Raw genomic sequence first — 24,992 nt, forward strand, 5'->3', positions numbered from 1 at the left:
TACCAACCTCTCCAAACACTCACATCTACTACTGTAACATCTACACCATCTCTACCAACCTCTCCAAACACTCACATCTACTACTGTAACATCTACAACATCTCTACCAACCTCTCCAAACACTCACATCTACTACTGTAACATCTACACCATCTCTACCAACCTCTCCAAACACTGACATCTACTACTGTAACATCTACAACACCTCTACCAACCTCTCCAAACACTCACATCTACTACTGTAACATCTACACCATCTCTACCAACCTCTCCAAACACTGACATCTACTACTGTAACATCTACAACATCTCTACCAACCTCTCCAAACACTCACATCTACTACTGTAACATCTACAACATCTCTACCAACCTCTCCAAACACTCACATCTACTACTGTAACATCTACAACACCTCTACCAACCTCTCCAAACACTCACATCTACTACTGTAACATCTACACCATCTCTACCAACCTCTCCACTCACATATACTACTGTAAAATCTACACCATCTCTACCAACCTCTCCAAACACTCACATCTACTACTGTAACATCTACAACATCTCTACCAACCTCTCCAAACACTCACATCTACTACTGTAACATCTACACCATCTCTACCAACCTCTCCACTCACATCTACTACTGTAACATCTACATCTCTACAAACCTCTCCAAACACTCACATCTACTACTGTAACATCTACATCTCTACAAACCTCTCCAAACACTCACATCTACTACTGTAACATCTACAACACCTCTACCAACCTTTCCAAACACTCACATCTACTACTGTAAAATCTACACCATCTCTACCAACCTCTCCACTCACATATACTACTGTAAAATCTACACCATCTCTACCAACCTCTCCAAACACTCACATCTACTACTGTAACATCTACAACATCTCTACCAACCTCTCCAAACACTCACATCTACTACTGTAACATCTACATCTCTACAAACCTCTCCAAACACTCACGTCTACTACTGTAACATCTACACCATCTCTACCAACCTCTCCAAACACTCACATCTACTACTGTAACATCTACAACATCTATACCAACCTCTCCAAACACTCACATCTACTACTGTAACATCTACACCATCTCTACCAACCTCTCCAAACACTCACATCTACTACTGTAACATCTACACCATCTCTACCAACCTCTCCAAACACTCACATCTACTACTGTAACATCTACACCATCTCTACCAACCTCTCCAAACACTCACATCTACTACTGTAACATCTACACCACCTCTACCAACCTCTCCAAACACTCACATCTACTACTGTAACATCTACAACACCTCTACCAACCTCTCCAAACACTCACATCTACTACTGTAACATCTACACCATCTCTACCAACCTCTCCAAACACTGACATCTACTACTGTAACATCTACAACATCTCTACCAACCTCTCCAAACACTCACATCTACTACTGTAACATCTACAACATCTCTACCAACCTCTCCACTCACATCTACTACTGTAACATCTACAACACCTCTACCAACCTCTCCAAACACTCACATCTACTACTGTAACATCTACAACATCTCTACCAACCTCTCCACTCACATCTACTACTGTAACATCTACAACATCTCTACCAACCTCTCCAAACACTCACATCTACTACTGTAACATCTACAACATCTCTACCAACCTCTCCAAACACTCACATCTACTACTGTAACATCTACACCATCTCTACCAACCTCTCCAAACACTCACATCTACTACTGTAACATCTACAACATCTCTACCAACCTCTCCAAACACTCACATCTACTACTGTAACATCTACAACATCTCTACCAACCTTTCCAAACACTCACATCTACTACTGTAACATCTACACTACCTCTACCAACCTCTCCAAACACTCACATCTACTACTGTAACATCTACACCATCTCTACCAACCTCTCCAAACACTCACATCTACTACTGTAACATCTACAACACCTCTACCAACCTCTCCAAACACTCACATCTACTACTGTAACATCTACACCACCTCTACCAACCTCTCCAAACACTCACATCTACTACTGTAACATCTACAACATCTCTACCAACCTTTCCAAACACTCACATCTACTACTGTAACATCTACACCATCTCTACCAACCTCTCCAAACACTCACATCTACTACTGTAACATCTACAACACCTCTACCAACCTCTCCAAACACTCACATCTACTACTGTAACATCTACAACATCTCTACCAACCTCTCCAAACACTCACATCTACTACTGTAACATCTACAACACCTCTACCAACCTTTCCAAACACTCACATCTACTACTGTAACATCTACACTACCTCTACCAACCTCTCCAAACACTCACATCTACTACTGTAACATCTACACCATCTCTACCAACCTCTCCAAACACTCACATCTACTACTGTAACATCTACACCATCTCTACCAACCTCTCCAAACACTCACATCTACTACTGTAACATCTACATCTCTACAAACCTCTCCAAACACTCACATCTACTACTGTAACATCTACACCATCTCTACCAACCTCTCCAAACACTCACGTCTACTACTGTAACATCTACATCTCTACAAACCTCTCCAAACACTCACATCTACTACTGTAACATCTACAACATCTCTACCAACCTCTCCAAACACTCACATCTACTACTGTAACATCTACACCATCTCTACCAACCTCTCCAAACACTCACATCTACTACTGTAACATCTACACCATCTCTACCAACCTCTCCAAACACTCACATCTACTACTGTAACATCTACACCATCTCTACCAACCTCTCCACTCACATATACTACTGTAACATCTACAACACCTCTACCAACCTCTCCAAAAACTCACATCTACTACTGTAACATCTACACCATCTCTACCAACCTCTCCAAACACTCACATCTACTACTGTAACATCTACAACACCTCTACCAACCTCTCCAAACACTCACATCTACTACTGTAACATCTACAACATCTCTACCAACCTCTCCAAACACTCACATCTACTACTGTAACATCTACAACATCTCTACCAACCTCTCCAAACACTCACATCTACTACTGTAACATCTACAACATCTCTACCAACCTCTCCAAACACTCACATCTACTACTGTAACATCTACAACATCTCTACCAACCTCTCCACTCACATCTACTACTGTAACATCTACAACACCTCTACCAACCTCTCCAAACACTCACATCTACTACTGTAACATCTACAACACCTCTACCAACCTCTCCAAACACTCACATCTACTACTGTAACATCTACAACACCTCTACCAACCTCTCCAAACACTCACATCTACTACTGTAACATCTACACCATCTCTACCAACCTCTCCAAACACTCACATCTACTACTGTAACATCTACACCATCTCTACCAACCTCTCCAAACACTCACATCTACTACTGTAACATCTACACCATCTCTACCAACCTCTCCAAACACTCACATCTACTACTGTAACATCTACACCATCTCTACCAACCTCTCCAAACACTCACATCTACTACTGTAACATCTACACCATCTCTACCAACCTCTCCAAACACTCACATCTACTACTGTAACATCTACACCATCTCTACCAACCTCTCCAAACACTCACATCTACTACTGTAACATCTACAACATCTCTACCAACCTCTCCAAACACTCACATCTACTACTGTAACATCTACACCATCTCTACCAACCTCTCCAAACACTCACATCTACTACTGTAACATCTACAACATCTCTACCAACCTCTCCAAACACTCACATCTACTACTGTAACATCTACACCATCTCTACCAACCTCTCCAAACACTCACATCTACTACTGTAACATCTACAACATCTCTACCAACCTCTCCAAACACTCACATCTACTACTGTAACATCTACAACATCTCTACCAACCTCTCCAAACACTCACATCTACTACTGTAACATCTACACCATCTCTACCAACCTCTCCAAACACTCACATCTACTACTGTAACATCTACAACACCTCTACCAACCTCTCCAAACACTCACATCTACTACTGTAACATCTACACCATCTCTACCAACCTCTCCAAACACTCACATCTACTACTGTAACATCTACAACACCTCTACCAACCTCTCCAAACACTCACATCTACTACTGTAACATCTACACTACCTCTACCAACCTCTCCAAACACTCACATCTACTACTGTAACATCTACAACATCTCTACCAACCTCTCCAAACACTCACATCTACTACTGTAACATCTACAACACCTCTACCAACCTCTCCAAACACTCACGTCTACTACTGTAACATCTACAACACCTCTACCAACCTCTCCAAACACTCACATCTACTACTGTAACATCTACAACACCTCTACCAACCTCTCCAAACACTCACGTCTACTACTGTAACATCTACAACACCTCTACCAACCTCTCCAAACACTCACATCTACTACTGTAAAATCTACACCATCTCTACCAACCTCTCCAAACACTCACATCTACTACTGTAACATCTACACCATCTCTACCAACCTCTCCAAACACTCACATCTACTACTGTAACATCTACAACACCTCTACCAACCTCTCCAAACACTCACATCTACTACTGTAACATCTACAACATCTCTACCAACCTCTCCAAACACTCACATCTACTACTGTAACATCTACACCACCTCTACCAACCTCTCCAAACACTCACATCTACTACTGTAACATCTACAACATCTCTACCAACCTCTCCAAACACTCACATCTACTACTGTAACATCTACACCATCTCTACCAACCTCTCCAAACACTCACATCTACTACTGTAACATCTACACTACCTCTACCAACCTCTCCAAACACTCACATCTACTACTGTAACATCTACACTACCTCTACCAACCTCTCCAAACACTCACATCTACTACTGTAACATCTACACCATCTATACCAACCTCTCCAAACACTCACATCTACTACTGTAACATCTACAACACCTCTACCAACCTCTCCAAACACTCACATCTACTACTGTAACATCTACAACACCTCTACCAACCTCTCCAAACACTCACATCTACTACTGTAACATCTACAACACCTCTACCAACCTCTCCAAACACTCACATCTACTACTGTAACATCTACAACATCTCTACCAACCTCTCCAAACACTCACATCTACTACTGTAACATCTACACCATCTCTACCAACCTCTCCAAACACTCACATCTACTACTGTAACATCTACAACATCTCTACCAACCTCTCCAAACACTCACATCTACTACTGTAACATCTACAACACCTCTACCAACCTTTCCAAACACTCACATCTACTACTGTAACATCTACACTACCTCTACCAACCTCTCCAAACACTCACATCTACTACTGTAACATCTACACCATCTCTACCAACCTCTCCAAACACTCACATCTACTACTGTAACATCTACACCATCTCTACCAACCTCTCCAAACACTCACATCTACTACTGTAACATCTACATCTCTACAAACCTCTCCAAACACTCACATCTACTACTGTAACATCTACACCATCTCTACCAACCTCTCCAAACACTCACATCTACTACTGTAACATCTACACCATCTCTACCAACCTCTCCAAACACTCACATCTACTACTGTAACATCTACATCTCTACAAACCTCTCCAAACACTCACATCTACTACTGTAACATCTACACCATCTCTACCAACCTCTCCAAACACTCACGTCTACTACTGTAACATCTACATCTCTACAAACCTCTCCAAACACTCACATCTACTACTGTAACATCTACAACATCTCTACCAACCTCTCCAAACACTCACATCTACTACTGTAACATCTACACCATCTCTACCAACCTCTCCAAACACTCACATCTACTACTGTAACATCTACACCACCTCTACCAACCTCTCCAAACACTCACATCTACTACTGTAACATCTACAACACCTCTACCAACCTCTCCAAACACTCACATCTACTACTGTAACATCTACACCATCTCTACCAACCTCTCCAAACACTGACATCTACTACTGTAACATCTACAACATCTCTACCAACCTCTCCAAACACTCACATCTACTACTGTAACATCTACAACATCTCTACCAACCTCTCCACTCACATCTACTACTGTAACATCTACAACACCTCTACCAACCTCTCCAAACACTCACATCTACTACTGTAACATCTACAACATCTCTACCAACCTCTCCACTCACATCTACTACTGTAACATCTACACTACCTCTACCAACCTCTCCAAACACTCACATCTACTACTGTAACATCTACACCATCTCTAGCAACCTCTCCAAACACTCACATCTACTACTGTAACATCTACAACACCTCTACCAACCTCTCCAAACACTCACATCTACTACTGTAACATCTACACCATCTCTACCAACCTCTCCAAACACTCACATCTACTACTGTAACATCTACAACATCTCTACCAACCTCTCCAAACACTCACATCTACTACTGTAACATCTACACCATCTCTACCAACCTCTCCAAACACTCACATCTACTACTGTAACATCTACAACATCTCTACCAACCTCTCCAAACACTCACATCTACTACTGTAACATCTACAACATCTCTACCAACCTTTCCAAACACTCACATCTACTACTGTAACATCTACACTACCTCTACCAACCTCTCCAAACACTCACATCTACTACTGTAACATCTACACCATCTCTACCAACCTCTCCAAACACTCACATCTACTACTGTAACATCTACAACACCTCTACCAACCTCTCCAAACACTCACATCTACTACTGTAACATCTACACCACCTCTACCAACCTCTCCAAACACTCACATCTACTACTGTAACATCTACAACATCTCTACCAACCTTTCCAAACACTCACATCTACTACTGTAACATCTACACCATCTCTACCAACCTCTCCAAACACTCACATCTACTACTGTAACATCTACAACACCTCTACCAACCTCTCCAAACACTCACATCTACTACTGTAACATCTACAACATCTCTACCAACCTCTCCAAACACTCACATCTACTACTGTAACATCTACAACACCTCTACCAACCTTTCCAAACACTCACATCTACTACTGTAACATCTACACTACCTCTACCAACCTCTCCAAACACTCACATCTACTACTGTAACATCTACACCATCTCTACCAACCTCTCCAAACACTCACATCTACTACTGTAACATCTACACCATCTCTACCAACCTCTCCAAACACTCACATCTACTACTGTAACATCTACACCATCTCTACCAACCTCTCCAAACACTCACATCTACTACTGTAACATCTACACCACCTCTACCAACCTCTCCAAACACTCACATCTACTACTGTAACATCTACAACATCTCTACCAACCTCTCCAAACACTCACATCTACTACTGTAACATCTACAACATCTCTACCAACCTTTCCAAACACTCACATCTACTACTGTAACATCTACACCATCTCTACCAACCTCTCCAAACACTCACATCTACTACTGTAACATCTACAACACCTCTACCAACCTCTCCAAACACTCACATCTACTACTGTAACATCTACACCATCTCTACCAACCTCTCCAAACACTCACATCTACTACTGTAACATCTACACCATCTCTACAAACCTCTCCAAACACTCACGTCTACTACTGTAACATCTACATCTCTACAAACCTCTCCAAACACTCACATCTACTACTGTAACATCTACAACATCTCTACCAACCTCTCCAAACACTCACATCTACTACTGTAACATCTACACCATCTCTACCAACCTCTCCAAACACTCACATCTACTACTGTAACATCTACAACATCTCTACCAACCTCTCCAAACACTCACATCTACTACTGTAACATCTACACCATCTCTACCAACCTCTCCAAACACTCACATCTACTACTGTAACATCTACACCATCTCTACCAACCTCTCCAAACACTCACATCTACTACTGTAACATCTACACCATCTCTACCAACCTCTCCACTCACATATACTACTGTAACATCTACAACACCTCTACCAACCTCTCCAAAAACTCACATCTACTACTGTAACATCTACACCATCTCTACCAACCTCTCCAAACACTCACATCTACTACTGTAACATCTACAACACCTCTACCAACCTCTCCAAACACTCACATCTACTACTGTAACATCTACAACATCTCTACCAACCTCTCCAAACACTCACATCTACTACTGTAACATCTACAACATCTCTACCAACCTCTCCAAACACTCACATCTACTACTGTAACATCTACAACATCTCTACCAACCTCTCCAAACACTCACATCTACTACTGTAACATCTACAACATCTCTACCAACCTCTCCACTCACATCTACTACTGTAACATCTACAACACCTCTACCAACCTCTCCAAACACTCACATCTACTACTGTAACATCTACAACACCTCTACCAACCTCTCCAAACACTCACATCTACTACTGTAACATCTACAACACCTCTACCAACCTCTCCAAACACTCACATCTACTACTGTAACATCTACACCATCTCTACCAACCTCTCCAAACACTCACATCTACTACTGTAACATCTACACCATCTCTACCAACCTCTCCAAACACTCACATCTACTACTGTAACATCTACACCATCTCTACCAACCTCTCCAAACACTCACATCTACTACTGTAACATCTACACCATCTCTACCAACCTCTCCAAACACTCACATCTACTACTGTAACATCTACACCATCTCTACCAACCTCTCCAAACACTCACATCTACTACTGTAACATCTACACCATCTCTACCAACCTCTCCAAACACTCACATCTACTACTGTAACATCTACAACATCTCTACCAACCTCTCCAAACACTCACATCTACTACTGTAACATCTACACCATCTCTACCAACCTCTCCAAACACTCACATCTACTACTGTAACATCTACAACATCTCTACCAACCTCTCCAAACACTCACATCTACTACTGTAACATCTACACCATCTCTACCAACCTCTCCAAACACTCACATCTACTACTGTAACATCTACAACATCTCTACCAACCTCTCCAAACACTCACATCTACTACTGTAACATCTACAACATCTCTACCAACCTCTCCAAACACTCACATCTACTACTGTAACATCTACACCATCTCTACCAACCTCTCCAAACACTCACATCTACTACTGTAACATCTACAACACCTCTACCAACCTCTCCAAACACTCACATCTACTACTGTAACATCTACACCATCTCTACCAACCTCTCCAAACACTCACATCTACTACTGTAACATCTACAACACCTCTACCAACCTCTCCAAACACTCACATCTACTACTGTAACATCTACACTACCTCTACCAACCTCTCCAAACACTCACATCTACTACTGTAACATCTACAACATCTCTACCAACCTCTCCAAACACTCACATCTACTACTGTAACATCTACAACACCTCTACCAACCTCTCCAAACACTCACGTCTACTACTGTAACATCTACAACACCTCTACCAACCTCTCCAAACACTCACGTCTACTACTGTAACATCTACAACACCTCTACCAACCTCTCCAAACACTCACGTCTACTACTGTAACATCTACAACACCTCTACCAACCTCTCCAAACACTCACATCTACTACTGTAAAATCTACACCATCTCTACCAACCTCTCCAAACACTCACATCTACTACTGTAACATCTACACCATCTCTACCAACCTCTCCAAACACTCACATCTACTACTGTAACATCTACAACACCTCTACCAACCTCTCCAAACACTCACATCTACTACTGTAACATCTACAACATCTCTACCAACCTCTCCAAACACTCACATCTACTACTGTAACATCTACACCACCTCTACCAACCTCTCCAAACACTCACATCTACTACTGTAACATCTACAACATCTCTACCAACCTCTCCAAACACTCACATCTACTACTGTAACATCTACACCATCTCTACCAACCTCTTCAAACACTCACATCTACTACTGTAACATCTACACTACCTCTACCAACCTCTCCAAACACTCACATCTACTACTGTAACATCTACACTACCTCTACCAACCTCTCCAAACACTCACATCTACTACTGTAACATCTACACCATCTATACCAACCTCTCCAAACACTCACATCTACTACTGTAACATCTACAACACCTCTACCAACCTCTCCAAACACTCACATCTACTACTGTAACATCTACAACACCTCTACCAACCTCTCCAAACACTCACATCTACTACTGTAACATCTACAACACCTCTACCAACCTCTCCAAACACTCACATCTACTACTGTAACATCTACAACATCTCTACCAACCTCTCCAAACACTCACATCTACTACTGTAACATCTACAACATCTATACCAACCTCTCCAAACACTCACATCTACTACTGTAACATCTACACCATCTCTACCAACCTCTCCAAACACTCACATCTACTACTGTAACATCTACAACATCTCTACCAACCTCTCCAAACACTCACATCTACTACTGTAACATCTACACCATCTCTACCAACCTCTCCAAACACTCACATCTACTACTGTAACATCTACAACATCTCTACCAACCTCTCCAAACACTCACATCTACTACTGTAACATCTACAACACCTCTACCAACCTTTCCAAACACTCACATCTACTACTGTAACATCTACACTACCTCTACCAACCTCTCCAAACACTCACATCTACTACTGTAACATCTACACCATCTCTACCAACCTCTCCAAACACTCACATCTACTACTGTAACATCTACACCATCTCTACCAACCTCTCCAAACACTCACATCTACTACTGTAACATCTACATCTCTACAAACCTCTCCAAACACTCACATCTACTACTGTAACATCTACACCATCTCTACCAACCTCTCCAAACACTCACATCTACTACTGTAACATCTACACCATCTCTACCAACCTCTCCAAACACTCACATCTACTACTGTAACATCTACATCTCTACAAACCTCTCCAAACACTCACATCTACTACTGTAACATCTACACCATCTCTACCAACCTCTCCAAACACTCACGTCTACTACTGTAACATCTACATCTCTACAAACCTCTCCAAACACTCACATCTACTACTGTAACATCTACAACATCTCTACCAACCTCTCCAAACACTCACATCTACTACTGTAACATCTACACCATCTCTACCAACCTCTCCAAACACTCACATCTACTACTGTAACATCTACACCATCTCTACCAACCTCTCCACTCACATATACTACTGTAACATCTACAACACCTCTACCAACCTCTCCAAAAACTCACATCTACTACTGTAACATCTACACCATCTCTACCAACCTCTCCAAACACTCACATCTACTACTGTAACATCTACAACACCTCTACCAACCTCTCCAAACACTCACATCTACTACTGTAACATCTACACCATCTCTACCAACCTCTCCACTCACATATACTACTGTAACATCTACACTACCTCTACCAACCTCTCCAAACACTCACATCTACTACTGTAACATCTACAACATCTCTACCAACCTCTCCACTCACATCTACTACTGTAACATCTACACTACCTCTACCAACCTCTCCAAACACTCACATCTACTACTGTAACATCTACAACATCTCTACCAACCTCTCCAAACACTCACATCTACTACTGTAACATCTACAACATCTCTACCAACCTCTCCAAACACATCTACTACTGTAACATCTACACCACCTCTACCAACCTCTCCAAACACTCACATCTACTACTGTAACATCTACAACATCTCTACCAACCTCTCCAAACACTCACATCTACTACTGTAACATCTACAACATCTCTACCAACCTCTCCAAACACTCACATCTACTACTGTAACATCTACAACATCTCTACCAACCTCTCCAAACACTCACATCTACTACTGTAACATCTACAACATCTCTACCAACCTCTCCACTCACATCTACTACTGTAACATCTACAACACCTCTACCAACCTCTCCAAACACTCACATCTACTACTGTAACATCTACAACACCTCTACCAACCTCTCCAAACACTCACATCTACTACTGTAACATCTACAACATCTCTACCAACCTCTCCAAACACTCACATCTACTACTGTAACATCTACACCATCTCTACCAACCTCTCCAAACACTCACATCTACTACTGTAACATCTACACCATCTCTACCAACCTCTCCAAACACTCACATCTACTACTGTAACATCTACACCATCTCTACCAACCTCTCCAAACACTCACATCTACTACTGTAACATCTACAACATCTCTACCAACCTCTCCAAACACTCACGTCTACTACTGTAACATCTACATCTCTACAAACCTCTCCAAACACTCACATCTACTACTGTAACATCTACAACATCTCTACCAACCTCTCCAAACACTCACATCTACTACTGTAACATCTACACCATCTCTACCAACCTCTCCAAACACTCACATCTACTACTGTAACATCTACACCATCTCTACCAACCTCTCCAAACACTCACATCTACTACTGTAACATCTACACCATCTCTACCAACCTCTCCACTCACATCTACTACTGTAACATCTACACCATCTCTACCAACCTCTCCAAACACTCAAATCTACTACTGTAACATCTACACTACCTCTACCAACCTCTCCAAACACTCACATCTACTACTGTAACATCTACACCATCTCTACCAACCTCTCCAAACACTCACATCTACTACTGTAACATCTACACTACCTCTACCAACCTCTCCAAACACTCACATCTACTACTGTAACATCTACAACATCTCTACCAACCTCTCCAAACACTCACATCTACTACTGTAACATCTACAACACCTCTACCAACCTCTCCAAACACTCACGTCTACTACTGTAACATCTACAACACCTCTACCAACCTCTCCAAACACTCACATCTACTACTGTAAAATCTACACCATCTCTACCAACCTCTCCAAACACTCACATCTACTACTGTAACATCTACACCATCTCTACCAACCTCTCCAAACACTCACATCTACTACTGTAACATCTACAACACCTCTACCAACCTCTCCAAACACTCACATCTACTACTGTAACATCTACAACATCTCTACCAACCTCTCCAAACACTCACATCTACTACTGTAACATCTACAACATCTATACCAACCTCTCCAAACACTCACATCTACTACTGTAACATCTACACCATCTCTACCAACCTCTCCAAACACTCACATCTACTACTGTAACATCTACAACATCTCTACCAACCTCTCCAAACACTCACATCTACTACTGTAACATCTACACCATCTCTACCAACCTCTCCAAACACTCACATCTACTACTGTAACATCTACAACATCTCTACCAACCTCTCCAAACACTCACATCTACTACTGTAACATCTACACCATCTCTACCAACCTCTCCAAACACTCACATCTACTACTGTAACATCTACACCATCTCTACCAACCTCTCCAAACACTCACATCTACTACTGTAAAATCTACACCATCTCTACCAACCTCTCCAAACACTCACATCTACTACTGTAACATCTACAACATCTCTACCAACCTCTCCAAACACTCACATCTACTACTGTAACATCTACACCATCTCTACCAACCTCTCCAAACACTCACATCTACTACTGTAAAATCTACACCATCTCTACCAACCTCTCCAAACACTCACATCTACTACTGTAACATCTACAACATCTCTACCAACCTCTCCAAACACTCACATCTACTACTGTAACATCTACACCATCTCTACCAACCTCTCCACTCACATCTACTACTGTAACATCTACAACATCTCTACCAACCTCTCCAAACACTCACATCTACTACTGTAACATCTACAACATCTCTACCAACCTCTCCAAACACTCACATCTACTACTGTAACATCTACACCATCTCTACCAACCTCTCCAAACACTCACATCTACTACTGTAACATCTACACCATCTCTACCAACCTCTCCAAACACATATCTTTAAACACGTCTCATTTTTTAATAGGAATCAGTTGTTATGTATATGGTGGAGATGGAGAATGAACAGGAGTTTAATAGAGATTAAATCAGTGTTTCTTCTTCTTCTTCTTCTTCTTCTTCTTCTTCTTCTTCTCTGCTGCAGGTGTTGTATGATGTTCTGGGTTTTCTGAAGAAGTACGAGTTGGTGCAGGACATTCTGAGGGATTTCTTTGATCTGCGGTTGAAATACTACGTCCTGAGGAAGAACCGGCTGCTCGGCATGCTGGAAGCTGAGATCAATAACCTGCATAATCAGACCGCGTTCATTATGCAGAAGAATGAACGTACTCTGGTGTTTGGTATGTAGTGCTGGACGATATGGCCAAAATTTATATCACAATATATTTCTTAAATTTCGGTCGATACGATATAATTTCGATATCGATATAAATACTTTGAAGGCCTCAGAAAACTGCTAAGAATCCCTGCAATCCCTGCAGCACTGCAAATTTAAATTATTATATGACTGTGTATTTGCACTTTTTGTATTTTTTGTATCTATCTATCTATCTATCTAATGGAAATCTGAAATCTTTGAAACCTCCTTTCACAAAAACTTTAATACTTTAGAAATAAAAGTAGTCAAAATAAATCAATGCTCAATATTATTTGCATAGAGCAAAATAATAACATGTCATCCCTTTCAAACACAAGCCTATATAACTATTACCAATAAAAATAACTTGAAATTACAAAAGAGGCAGAGCTTCTTATTCTTTGTAAACAAATTTAACAGATTAAAACAAAAGTGTTTCAACTAGGATATAGAATACAAGAAGCCTTTATACACATAAATAAATTATATACTCAAATAAACAAACCTATAGATCGATAGATACTTTATTTATCCCGAAGGAAATTTAGGAAGGCTTTATCAACTATAAATAACTTAGTTACAACATAAGCTATAAAAGTGCTTCAGCCAGAATACAAGAAGCCTTTATATACATAAAAGAAAAACGTTTGGCTCCAGCGCAAGACATTTTAGCTGCGTAGCGAAGCGGACCCGAGCTTAGCCATTTTAACCTAGCCTAGCCTAGCCTGTTTGGCTACGTGCCTGTGTGATTACATCATCACGCACTGACGTAGCCCAGCTACGGGGGCAGAATGTGTTTGGCTCTGCGGCGAGCTGACTCCAGTGAAAAACGCCTGTCCGTGATTCTGTAAATAATACATATCAATATATCACTAAACTGATATCACCGTTATTGAAAAACTTCTTATCGCGATAAATACCGATATGGAATTATTATCCCGGCCTATGGGCAAGCGTGGTTCTCCTGTTTCTGCAGCGCTGCTGGAGCTCAGTGCTGAAGGTCTGATTAATGTGGGCTGATTTCTTCCAGGAAACACTCGTAAGGAGACGATCATCGCGATGCAGAAGATGGGTTATCAGTCGGACCATATTAAAGTGTGGAAACGAGCCCAAGAGAAGGTATGATGAGATCCGGAGCCGAATATGAAGACCAAACGCTCTAATCACATCCAGATAATCAATAACTGATTCTGATTACTGATCAGCCCTAACTGATCAATAACTGATCCTAATAGTCATTACTGATCAATAACTTATCCTGATACTGATTACTGATCAGCTCTAACTGATCAATAACTGATACAGATTACTGATAAGCCCTTACGGATCAATAACTGATCCTGGTCCTTTAGCAACTGCCTAGCAACACCTTACTTACCACCTGTTATACTTTAGCAACTGCTTAATAACACCTTAACAACTACCACAAATATGATCAGAACCACCTAGCAACAACCAGGAGTACCTTAGCAACTGCATAGCAACCCATTAGCAACCACTTTAAAATTATAGCAAACTGCCTAGCAACCATCTTAGCAACAACTTGGAATACTTTAGCAACTGCATTCCAACACCTTAGTAACCAATTTAGATATGATAGCAAGTGCCTAGCAACACCTTAGGAACCACCTAGCGCAGCACCTTAGCAACTCCCTAGCAAGACTTTCATACATACTTTAGATATGATAGCAACTGTCTCGCAACCATTTAACAACACCTTAGCAACCACCTGGAATACCTGCCTAGCAACACCTCACTTACCATCTGTAATACCTTAGCAACCACCACAAATATGATCAGAACCACCTAGCAACCACTTAACATCTTAGCAACAACATGGAATACCTTAGCAACACATTAGCAGCAACTTTAGAAATTATAGCAATTGCCTAGCAACCAATTTCAGAAACGATAGCAACTGTCTAGTAACCCTTTCTGAAAAGTTAGAGCATGCTTAGCAATCAGTTAGCAACACCTTAGAAACCTTTTGGAATACCTTAGTAACTACTTAGCATCACCTTAGTAACCACTTTATTTATGACAGCAACTTTATAGGAACCATTTACCAACATCTTAATAACCTCTTGGAATACCTTAGCAACTAAATACCTTGAATAAAATACCTAATATCTAAATACCTAAATACCTTGGCAATCACCTTAAATATGAGTGTTCTATTGTTCTAGCATAGCGACCATTTAGCAAGATCTTAGCAACCACTTAGTAATTACTCACACGCTCTACACACCATGCCCCACACCTACCACTATTCAAACACTAACACCTTAGCAACCACCGCTCAGTGATATTAGCGCACTTTTCTGAGCCGACTCATTGGTTTCTTCTAGGGAGTGGAGGAAGAGTCCGAAGAGGATGATGAGGAAGAGGAAGAAGGAGGTTCAGGACCGGACTACAACTACCTGCTGAACATGCCCGTGTGGTTCCTCACCTCAGAGAAGAAGGAGGAGCTCTGGAGGCAGAGGGATGAGAAGGTATCAGCAGGGCGAGAGTGATGGAGTCGTTTCAGCAGATCTTTCATTTCTACAACTTTTACTCTGCTTGTTCTGCTGTAGATCACAGAGCTGAAGGTGCTGCAGAGGAAGGAGGCTTCAGATCTGTGGAGGGAGGATCTCGCTGCCTTCATAGAGGAGCTGGAGGTAAAGCTGCACCTGCAGGAGGTTCTTCAGTTAGTCTGAGAACGTCTCTCTGATCTTCTCCTCTACTGGAGGTTTCTACAACTTTAGAACTGGCCTGATCTGCTGATCTCTGATCTGTAGCGAGTGGAGCAGGAGCAGGAGGAGTCCCAGCTCACACTGACCCAGGTTCAGGGGAAAGAGGGCGGAGCCGAGGAGGTAAAGAGGAAGAACCGGACCTGGCCTACGCCTCAGGAATGTGTCACCGGGGTGCGTTTAATACAGATTTATAAGAGTTTAATGATTTATCTTATCAATAAACACATTATTAGATTAAATATTGAATAGGGTTAAATCGACTCCAGTTATAATAGAAGGGTTAATTTTTGGTGCAGCTGCTGGAATTGAGCTGGTTAATTTGGTCTCCAGCACTGAAGTTCCTTCACTTATCTCTCAGCCTGGAGCTTCAGCACTTCATACTGGATCTACAGCTTTAGCAAAAAGAAGAGAAACGTCTTCAGCTGCTGCTTTTGTGGAGCTGAATGATTTTATTAAGATGATTTTAATTGTTTCCACATACAGTGCTAATTTATTCTGTTTTATTCCTGTAATTGTGAATTACAGTTTATCAAACTACAGTTTTATCTCTTTAGGCTGAGAGTGAGGGAAGTGTGGAGGTGATGATGATGATGGAAGTTGAGGAAGAGGAAGCAGGAGAAGCTGTGGAGACGGGACCGGATGCTCCTCTTACCAAGAAAGCAAAAAAAAGGTGTAGAAAGTGGAAAGGTAATCCACGCAGCGACACATTTAATAAATCTATACAGGGCCATCTAAAACATTACAATATCTTTAAAAAGTTACTTTATTTCAGTAATTCAGGTCAAAATGTGAAACTCATATATTATATAGATGTAATAAACAGAGTGATGATTTTGGCCCACAGCCAATGAAAACCCGAAATTCAGTGTCTCAGAAAATTTGAATATTATATAAGACAAATTGGTACTTTTGGCAGTGTGCCAAGTCCTGCTGGAAAATGAAAGCTGCATCTCTATAAAAGTTGTCAGTAGCAGAGGGAAGCATGAAGTGTAAGATTTTGTGGGAAAACAAAACTGCACTGACTTTAGACTTGATAATAAAACACAGTGGATCAACAGCTGCAGACATGACTCTCCAAACCATCACTGATTGGTGGAAACTTCACACTAGACCTCGAGCAGTTTGGACTGTGTGTCTCTCCACTCTTCCTCCAGACTCTGCTCTCATTATTTACTTTTAAATAGCTGTAACAGTACTCTGGGAAGATACTTTAAGAAGTTGTAGATGAAATACTTGAGGTTTGATTTCAGCAGTAGGATCAGTGAGTCACGAATGTGAGCATTGGCGTAGGAACCGAAAAAAAAAGCAGAAATTGTTTTAAAATAAACTTTTACATTTACATTACATTACATTACATTTTATTACATTACATTTGGCAGACGCTTTTGTCCAAAGCGACTTACAATAGTCAAGTACAATGTAAAATAAGTTTAAAGGTAAAACAACTTTGGATAGGGATAAAAGGAGGTCAAAGGGGAATAATAGGATAGAGGAGTGAAGGAGGGGAAGAAGGAAATGAGGTTAGAAGTAGTTAGTGTGTTAGAGGTGTTAAGAGAGTAAGTGCTCTTTGAAGAGCTCTGTCTTCAGGAGTTTATTAAAGATAGTGAGAGATTCTCCTGATCTGGTAGTGGAAGGTAGTTCCACCATTGGGGAACTCTGTATGAGAACAGTCTGGATTGCTTTGTGTGAGTGTTTGTTTGGTAAAGCGAGGCGACGTTCATTGGAGGAGCGCAGCGGCCGGGAGGTAGCGTAAGTCTTCAGGAGTGATCAGTGCAGGTAGGAAGGAGCCTGTTCTGTATCACCTTGTAGGTGATTGTAAGAGTTTTGAATTTGATGCGAGCAGCAACCGGTAGCCAGTGGAGCTCAATGAGCAGCGGGGTGACATGTGCCCGTTTTGGCTGGTTGAAGACCAGACGTGCTGCTGCATTCTGAATCATCTGGAGTGGTTTTACTACGCAGGCCGGGAGGCCAGTTAGCAGGGCATTGCAGTAGTCGAGGCGTGAGATGACGACCGCTTGCACCAGGAGTTACTTTGAAAGCGCACCAAAATCTGCACCCCCGCTATGAAACGCACCTCGTCTCGGGAGCACATTTCTTATTAAAGTTAGCTAAACAACTGGAGAAGAAGAGGTGAGTGTGCGCTCCCGAGAGAGGGTGCTTTTCCTGGCGGGGGTGCTGAATTCAGCACAACACCGGCTTTACACGTGCGGTCAGAGATTAGAGCAATGAATCACAACAATAATAATAACCTGCAATAAAAACAACGTCTTGATATGTCTTGTTCTGCAGACTGGGAGGGTTTGGGTTATCTAAGGTCTATATTTACTGCTGCCAAAAATCTCTATGAAATGTGTAAATATACAAAATAATAATCATAAGAAACAAATCTGATTTTATATTATATTATTTAAAATATCAGGTGATCAGTTTTTGTCACTTTTAAAAGGGTGCAAGAAACCTTATACATAATTTCACATGTATGTTTTGTTGTTAAACAGTAAATGTAATGTGGAATATTATGTTTAGGTTGTAAAGAGACCTCTGGTTAGATTAAACTAATAACAAACACTAGTACAGATAAAATTATATTTTATTTATTTGTGATTCACTGTAATTCTGTAAATGGTGTTGTAAGTTACTAAAATTCATTTTTTAGTAAATGTTTCCCCCCAATATAACCCCCCCCCCCCTCCTACACCTTTGGTTGTGAGAGTTTATAAAGTTGATGTTTTTGAATCAGGTAACAGGAAAAGAAAAGCTCCTGCAGAGGTTGAGCTCAGTGCTGTTCCTAACCGAGGAGATTCTGCTGTTCAGCCTCCAGCGTGAGTCTACTTCTTTATCCTCCTCCTTCTTCTCCTCCTTCTGATCCTCCTGCTCTTTATTATTATCATAATAATCCTGTTTAATCCTGTTTAATAGGAAGAAGAAGAAGTGGCAGAATAAAAAAAAGAAGCAGGAGCAGAAAAAGAAGCAGCAGCAGGAGCAGAAAAAGAAGCAGGAGCAGGAGCAGAAAAAGAAGCAGGAGCAGAAAAAGAAGCAGCAGCAGGAGCAGAAAAAGAAGCAGGAGCAGAAAAAGAAGCAGCAGCAGGAGCAGAAAAAGAAGCAGGAGCAGAAAAAGAAGCAGCAGCAGGAGCAGAAAAAGAAGCAGCAGCAGGAGCAGAAAAAGAAGCAGGAGCAGAAAAAGAAGCAGGAGCAGAAAAAGAAGCAGCAGCAGGAGCAGAAAAAGAAGCAGGAGCAGAAAAAGAAGCAGCAGCAGGAGCAGAAAAAGAAGCAGGAGCAGAAAAAGAAGCAGCAGCAGGAGCAGAAAAAGAAGCAGCAGCAGGAGCAGAAAAAGAAGCAGCAGCAGGAGCAGAAAAAGAAGCAGCAGCAGAAAAAGAAGCAGCAGCAGGAGCAGAAAAAGAAGCAGGAGCAGGAGCAGAAAAAGAAGCAGGAGCAGAAAAAGAAGCAGCAGCAGGAGCAGAAAAAGAAGCAGCAGCAGGAGCAGAAAAAGAAGCAGGAGCAGAAAAAGAAGCAGCAGCAGGAGCAGAAAAAGAAGCAGCAGCAGAAAAAGAAGCAGCAGCAGAAAAAGAAGCAGCAGCAGAAAAAGAAGCAGCAGCAGCAGCAGCAGAATCTAAAAAATCTGTAGAAAAAAGATTTATCCAGTACTGTTCACAAAGGTTTACATATGTTTAAAACTGAGCAAATGTGTTCATAACTGAGCAAAACTAAACATATAATAAACCTATTTAGTTATTGATACTTTTCCAGCAAACCAGTGTATTTCTTTATTTCTCTATTTATTATTATATATATAGATAGATCCACTCACTCACTCATCTTTAGCCTTGACCTCTGAAATTCTCCAACCGCTTTATTGAGGAGATTATCTTAAAAGTTCATACTGAATTGATTGAAGGTCATTTATGGGTATTTTTTATATATTTTGTTAAATAAGCACCATTTCAACATTTATATTACCTTTATTAGCGGGTCAGAAGGGTTCAAATAGACCACTGAAGGCGTTTCGTCATTTTGCAGTCGGCAGCATGTTGTTTACACATACGTTCTATTCTGTGTACATTTACCTCCTAAATATCACTGCATTCTATGTAACACCAGCAAACTCCGTCCGGATCACATTCTTCACAGAGGATCATTAAAGTATTTAAACAGGTGAAAACTCTTAGCAGTCTGGTGATGTTGAGCAGTGTAGTCTGTGTTAGAGCTTTTAAAGGCAGATTATTAGAGAAAGTGGTTCTCAGTTCAGGAGCAGTGCTTTCCCACAGGGTTTATTATTTATTTACAGTCATTAGTTTATTACAGCACACCTGACCCAAATAATCAACTATCAACTAACTAATCAACTAACTAATCAACTAACAACTAACGAATCAACTAACTAATCAACCAGTCAACTAACTAATCAACTAACTAATTAACCAATCAACTAACTATTCAACTAACTAATCAACCAATCAACTTACTAATCAATCAACTAACATATCAACTTTTCAACTAACTAATTAACTAACTAATCAACTAACAAATCAACTAACAACTAACTAATCAACTAACAACTAACGAATCAACTAACTAATCAACCAGTCAACTAACTAATCAACCAGTCAACTAACTAATCAACTATCAACTAACTATTCAACTAACTAATCAACTAACAACTAACGAATCAACTAACAACTAACGAATCAACTAACTAATCAACCAGTCAACTAACTAATCAACCAATCAACTAACTAATCAACTATCAACTAACTATTCAACTAACTAATCAATTAACAACTAACTAATCAACTAACAACTAACGAATCAACTAACTAATCAACCAATCAACTAACTAATCAACTATCAACTAACTATTCAACTAACTAATCAACTAACTAATCAACCAGTCAACTAACTAATCAACCAATCAACTAACTAATCAACTAACTAATCAACCAATCAACTAACTAATCAACCAACCAATCAACTAACTATTCAACTAACTAATCAACTAACTAATCAACCAGTCAACTAACTAATCAACCAATCAACTAACTAATCAACTAACTAATCAACCAATCAACTTACTAATCAACCAATCAACTAACATATCAACTTTTCAACTAACTAATTAACTAACTAATCAACTAACTAATCAACCAATCAACTAACTAATCAACCAACCAATCAACTAACTAATCAACCAATCAACTAACTAATCAACCAACCAATCAACTAACTAATCAACTAAAAACTAACGAATCAACTAACAACTAACTAATCAACTAACCACTAACGAATCAACTAACTAATCAACCAGTCAACTAACTAATCAACTAACTAATCAACAAATCAACTAACTAATCAACTAACTAATCAACAAATCAACTAACTAATCAACTAACTAATCAACCAATCAACTTACTAATCAACTATCAACTAACTAATCAACTAACAACTAACTAATCAACTAACTAATCAACCAATCAACTAACTAATCAACTATCAACTAACTAATCAACTAACTAATCAACTATCAACTAACTAATCAACTAACTAATCAACCAGTCAACTAACTAATCAACTAACTAATCAACCAGTCAACTAACTAATCAACAAATCAACTAACAAATCAACTATCAACTAACTATTCAACTAACTAATCAACTAACAACTAACTAATCAACTAACTAATCAACCAATCAACTAACTATTCAAATCAAATCAAATCAAATTTATTTGTATAGCGCTTTTTACAACAGGTGTTGGCACAAAGCAGCTTTACAGAAACATGATTACAGGACAAAGAATCAGGCAAAACATTACACATAGAAAATACAGAATACAGAACCCCCAGTGAGCGAACTATTCAACTAACTAATCGACTATCAACTAACTATTCAACTAAAAACTAACGAATCAACTAACAACTAACTAATCAACTAACCACTAACGAATCAACTAACTAATCAACCAGTCAACTAACTAATCAACTAACTAATCAACCAATCAACTTACTAATCAACTATCAACTAACTAATCAACTAACAACTAACTAATCAACTAACTAATCAACCAGTCAACTAACTAATCAACTATCAACTAACTATTCAACTAACTAATCAACTAACTAATCAACCAGTCAACTAACTAATCAACTAACTAATCAACTAACAACTAACAAATCAACTATCAACTAACTATTCAACTAACTAATCAACTAACAACTAACTAATCAACTAACTAATCAACTAACTAATCAACCAATCAACTTACTAATCAACTATCAACTAACTAATCAACTAACAACTAACTAATCAACTAACTAATCAACCAGTCAACTAACTAATCAACTATCAACTAACTAATCAACTAACTAATCAACTAACTAATCAACCAGTCAACTAACTAATCAACTAACTAATCAACTAACAACTAACAAATCAACTATCAACTAACTATTCAACTAACTAATCAACTAACAACTAACTAATCAACTAACTAATCAACCAGTCAACTAACTAATCAACTATCAACTAACTATTCAACTAACTAATCAACTAACTAATCAACCAGTCAACTAACTAATCAACTAACTAATCAACTAACAACTAACAAATCAACTATCAACTAACTATTCAACTAACTAATCAACTAACAACTAACTAATCAACTAACTAATCAACCAATCAACTAACTATTCAACTAACTAATCAACTATCAACTAACTATTCAACTAAAAACTAACGAATCAACTAACAACTAACTAATCAACTAACCACTAACGAATCAACTAACTAATAAACCAGTCAACTAACTAATCAACTAACTAATCAACCAATCAACTTACTAATCAACTATCAACTAACTAATCAACTAACAACTAACTATTCAACTAACTAATCAACTATCAACTAACTATTCAACTAACTAATCAACTAACTAATCAACCAATCAACTTACTAATCAACTATCAACTAACTAATCAACTAACAACTAACTATTCAACTAACGAATCAACTAACTAATAAACCAGTCAACTAACTAATCAACTAACTAATCAACCAATCAACTTACTAATCAACTATCAACTAACTAATCAACTAACAACTAACTATTCAACTAACTAATCAACTATCAACTAACTATTCAACTAACTAATCAACTATCAACTAACTATTCAACTAACTAATCAACTAACTAATCAACTTACTAATCAACTATCAACTAACTAATCAACTAACAACTAACTATTCAACTAACTAATCAACTATCAACTAACTATTCAACTAACTAATCAACTAACTAATCAACTTACTAATCAACTATCAACTAACTAATCAACTAACAACTAACTATTCAACTAACTAATCAACTATCAACTAACTATTCAACTAACTAATCAACTAACTAATCAACCAATCAACTTACTAATCAACTATCAACTAACTAATCAACTAACTAATCAACCAGTCAACTAACTAATCAACTAACAACTAACTATTCAACTAACTAATCAACCAGTCAACTAACTAATCAACTAACTAATCAACTAACTAATCAACCAGTCAACTAACTAATCAACTATCAACTAACTATTCAACTAACTAATCAACTATCAACTAACTATTCAACTAACTATTCAACTAACTAATCAACCAATCAACTTACTAATCAACTATCAACTAACTAATCAACTATCAACTAAC

General features: G+C 39.3%; 1 protein-coding gene across 1 annotated transcript in view; it reads left to right on the plus strand.

Annotated features, from left to right (window-relative positions):
• Positions 1-21,037, plus strand: part of LOC107197426 (DNA topoisomerase 2-beta-like) — a 69,359-nt gene extending 48,322 nt beyond the window's left edge. Inside the window, exons 25-32 of the mRNA XM_049473752.1 lie at positions 14,357-14,552; positions 15,600-15,688; positions 16,918-17,061; positions 17,143-17,226; positions 17,347-17,472; positions 17,856-17,988; positions 20,042-20,123; positions 20,221-21,037. Of these exons, the coding sequence (XP_049329709.1) occupies positions 14,357-14,552; positions 15,600-15,688; positions 16,918-17,061; positions 17,143-17,226; positions 17,347-17,472; positions 17,856-17,988; positions 20,042-20,123; positions 20,221-20,926 (1,560 nt within the window). The 3' untranslated portion in view covers positions 20,927-21,037. The remainder of the gene's footprint in view (positions 1-14,356; positions 14,553-15,599; positions 15,689-16,917; positions 17,062-17,142; positions 17,227-17,346; positions 17,473-17,855; positions 17,989-20,041; positions 20,124-20,220) is intronic.
• The last annotated feature ends 3,955 nt before the right edge of the window (positions 21,038-24,992 follow it).

Source organism: Astyanax mexicanus, unplaced genomic scaffold (assembly GCF_023375975.1).
Source record: "Astyanax mexicanus isolate ESR-SI-001 unplaced genomic scaffold, AstMex3_surface scaffold_45, whole genome shotgun sequence".
In the NCBI taxonomy this organism is placed as follows: Eukaryota; Metazoa; Chordata; class Actinopteri; order Characiformes; family Acestrorhamphidae; genus Astyanax; species Astyanax mexicanus.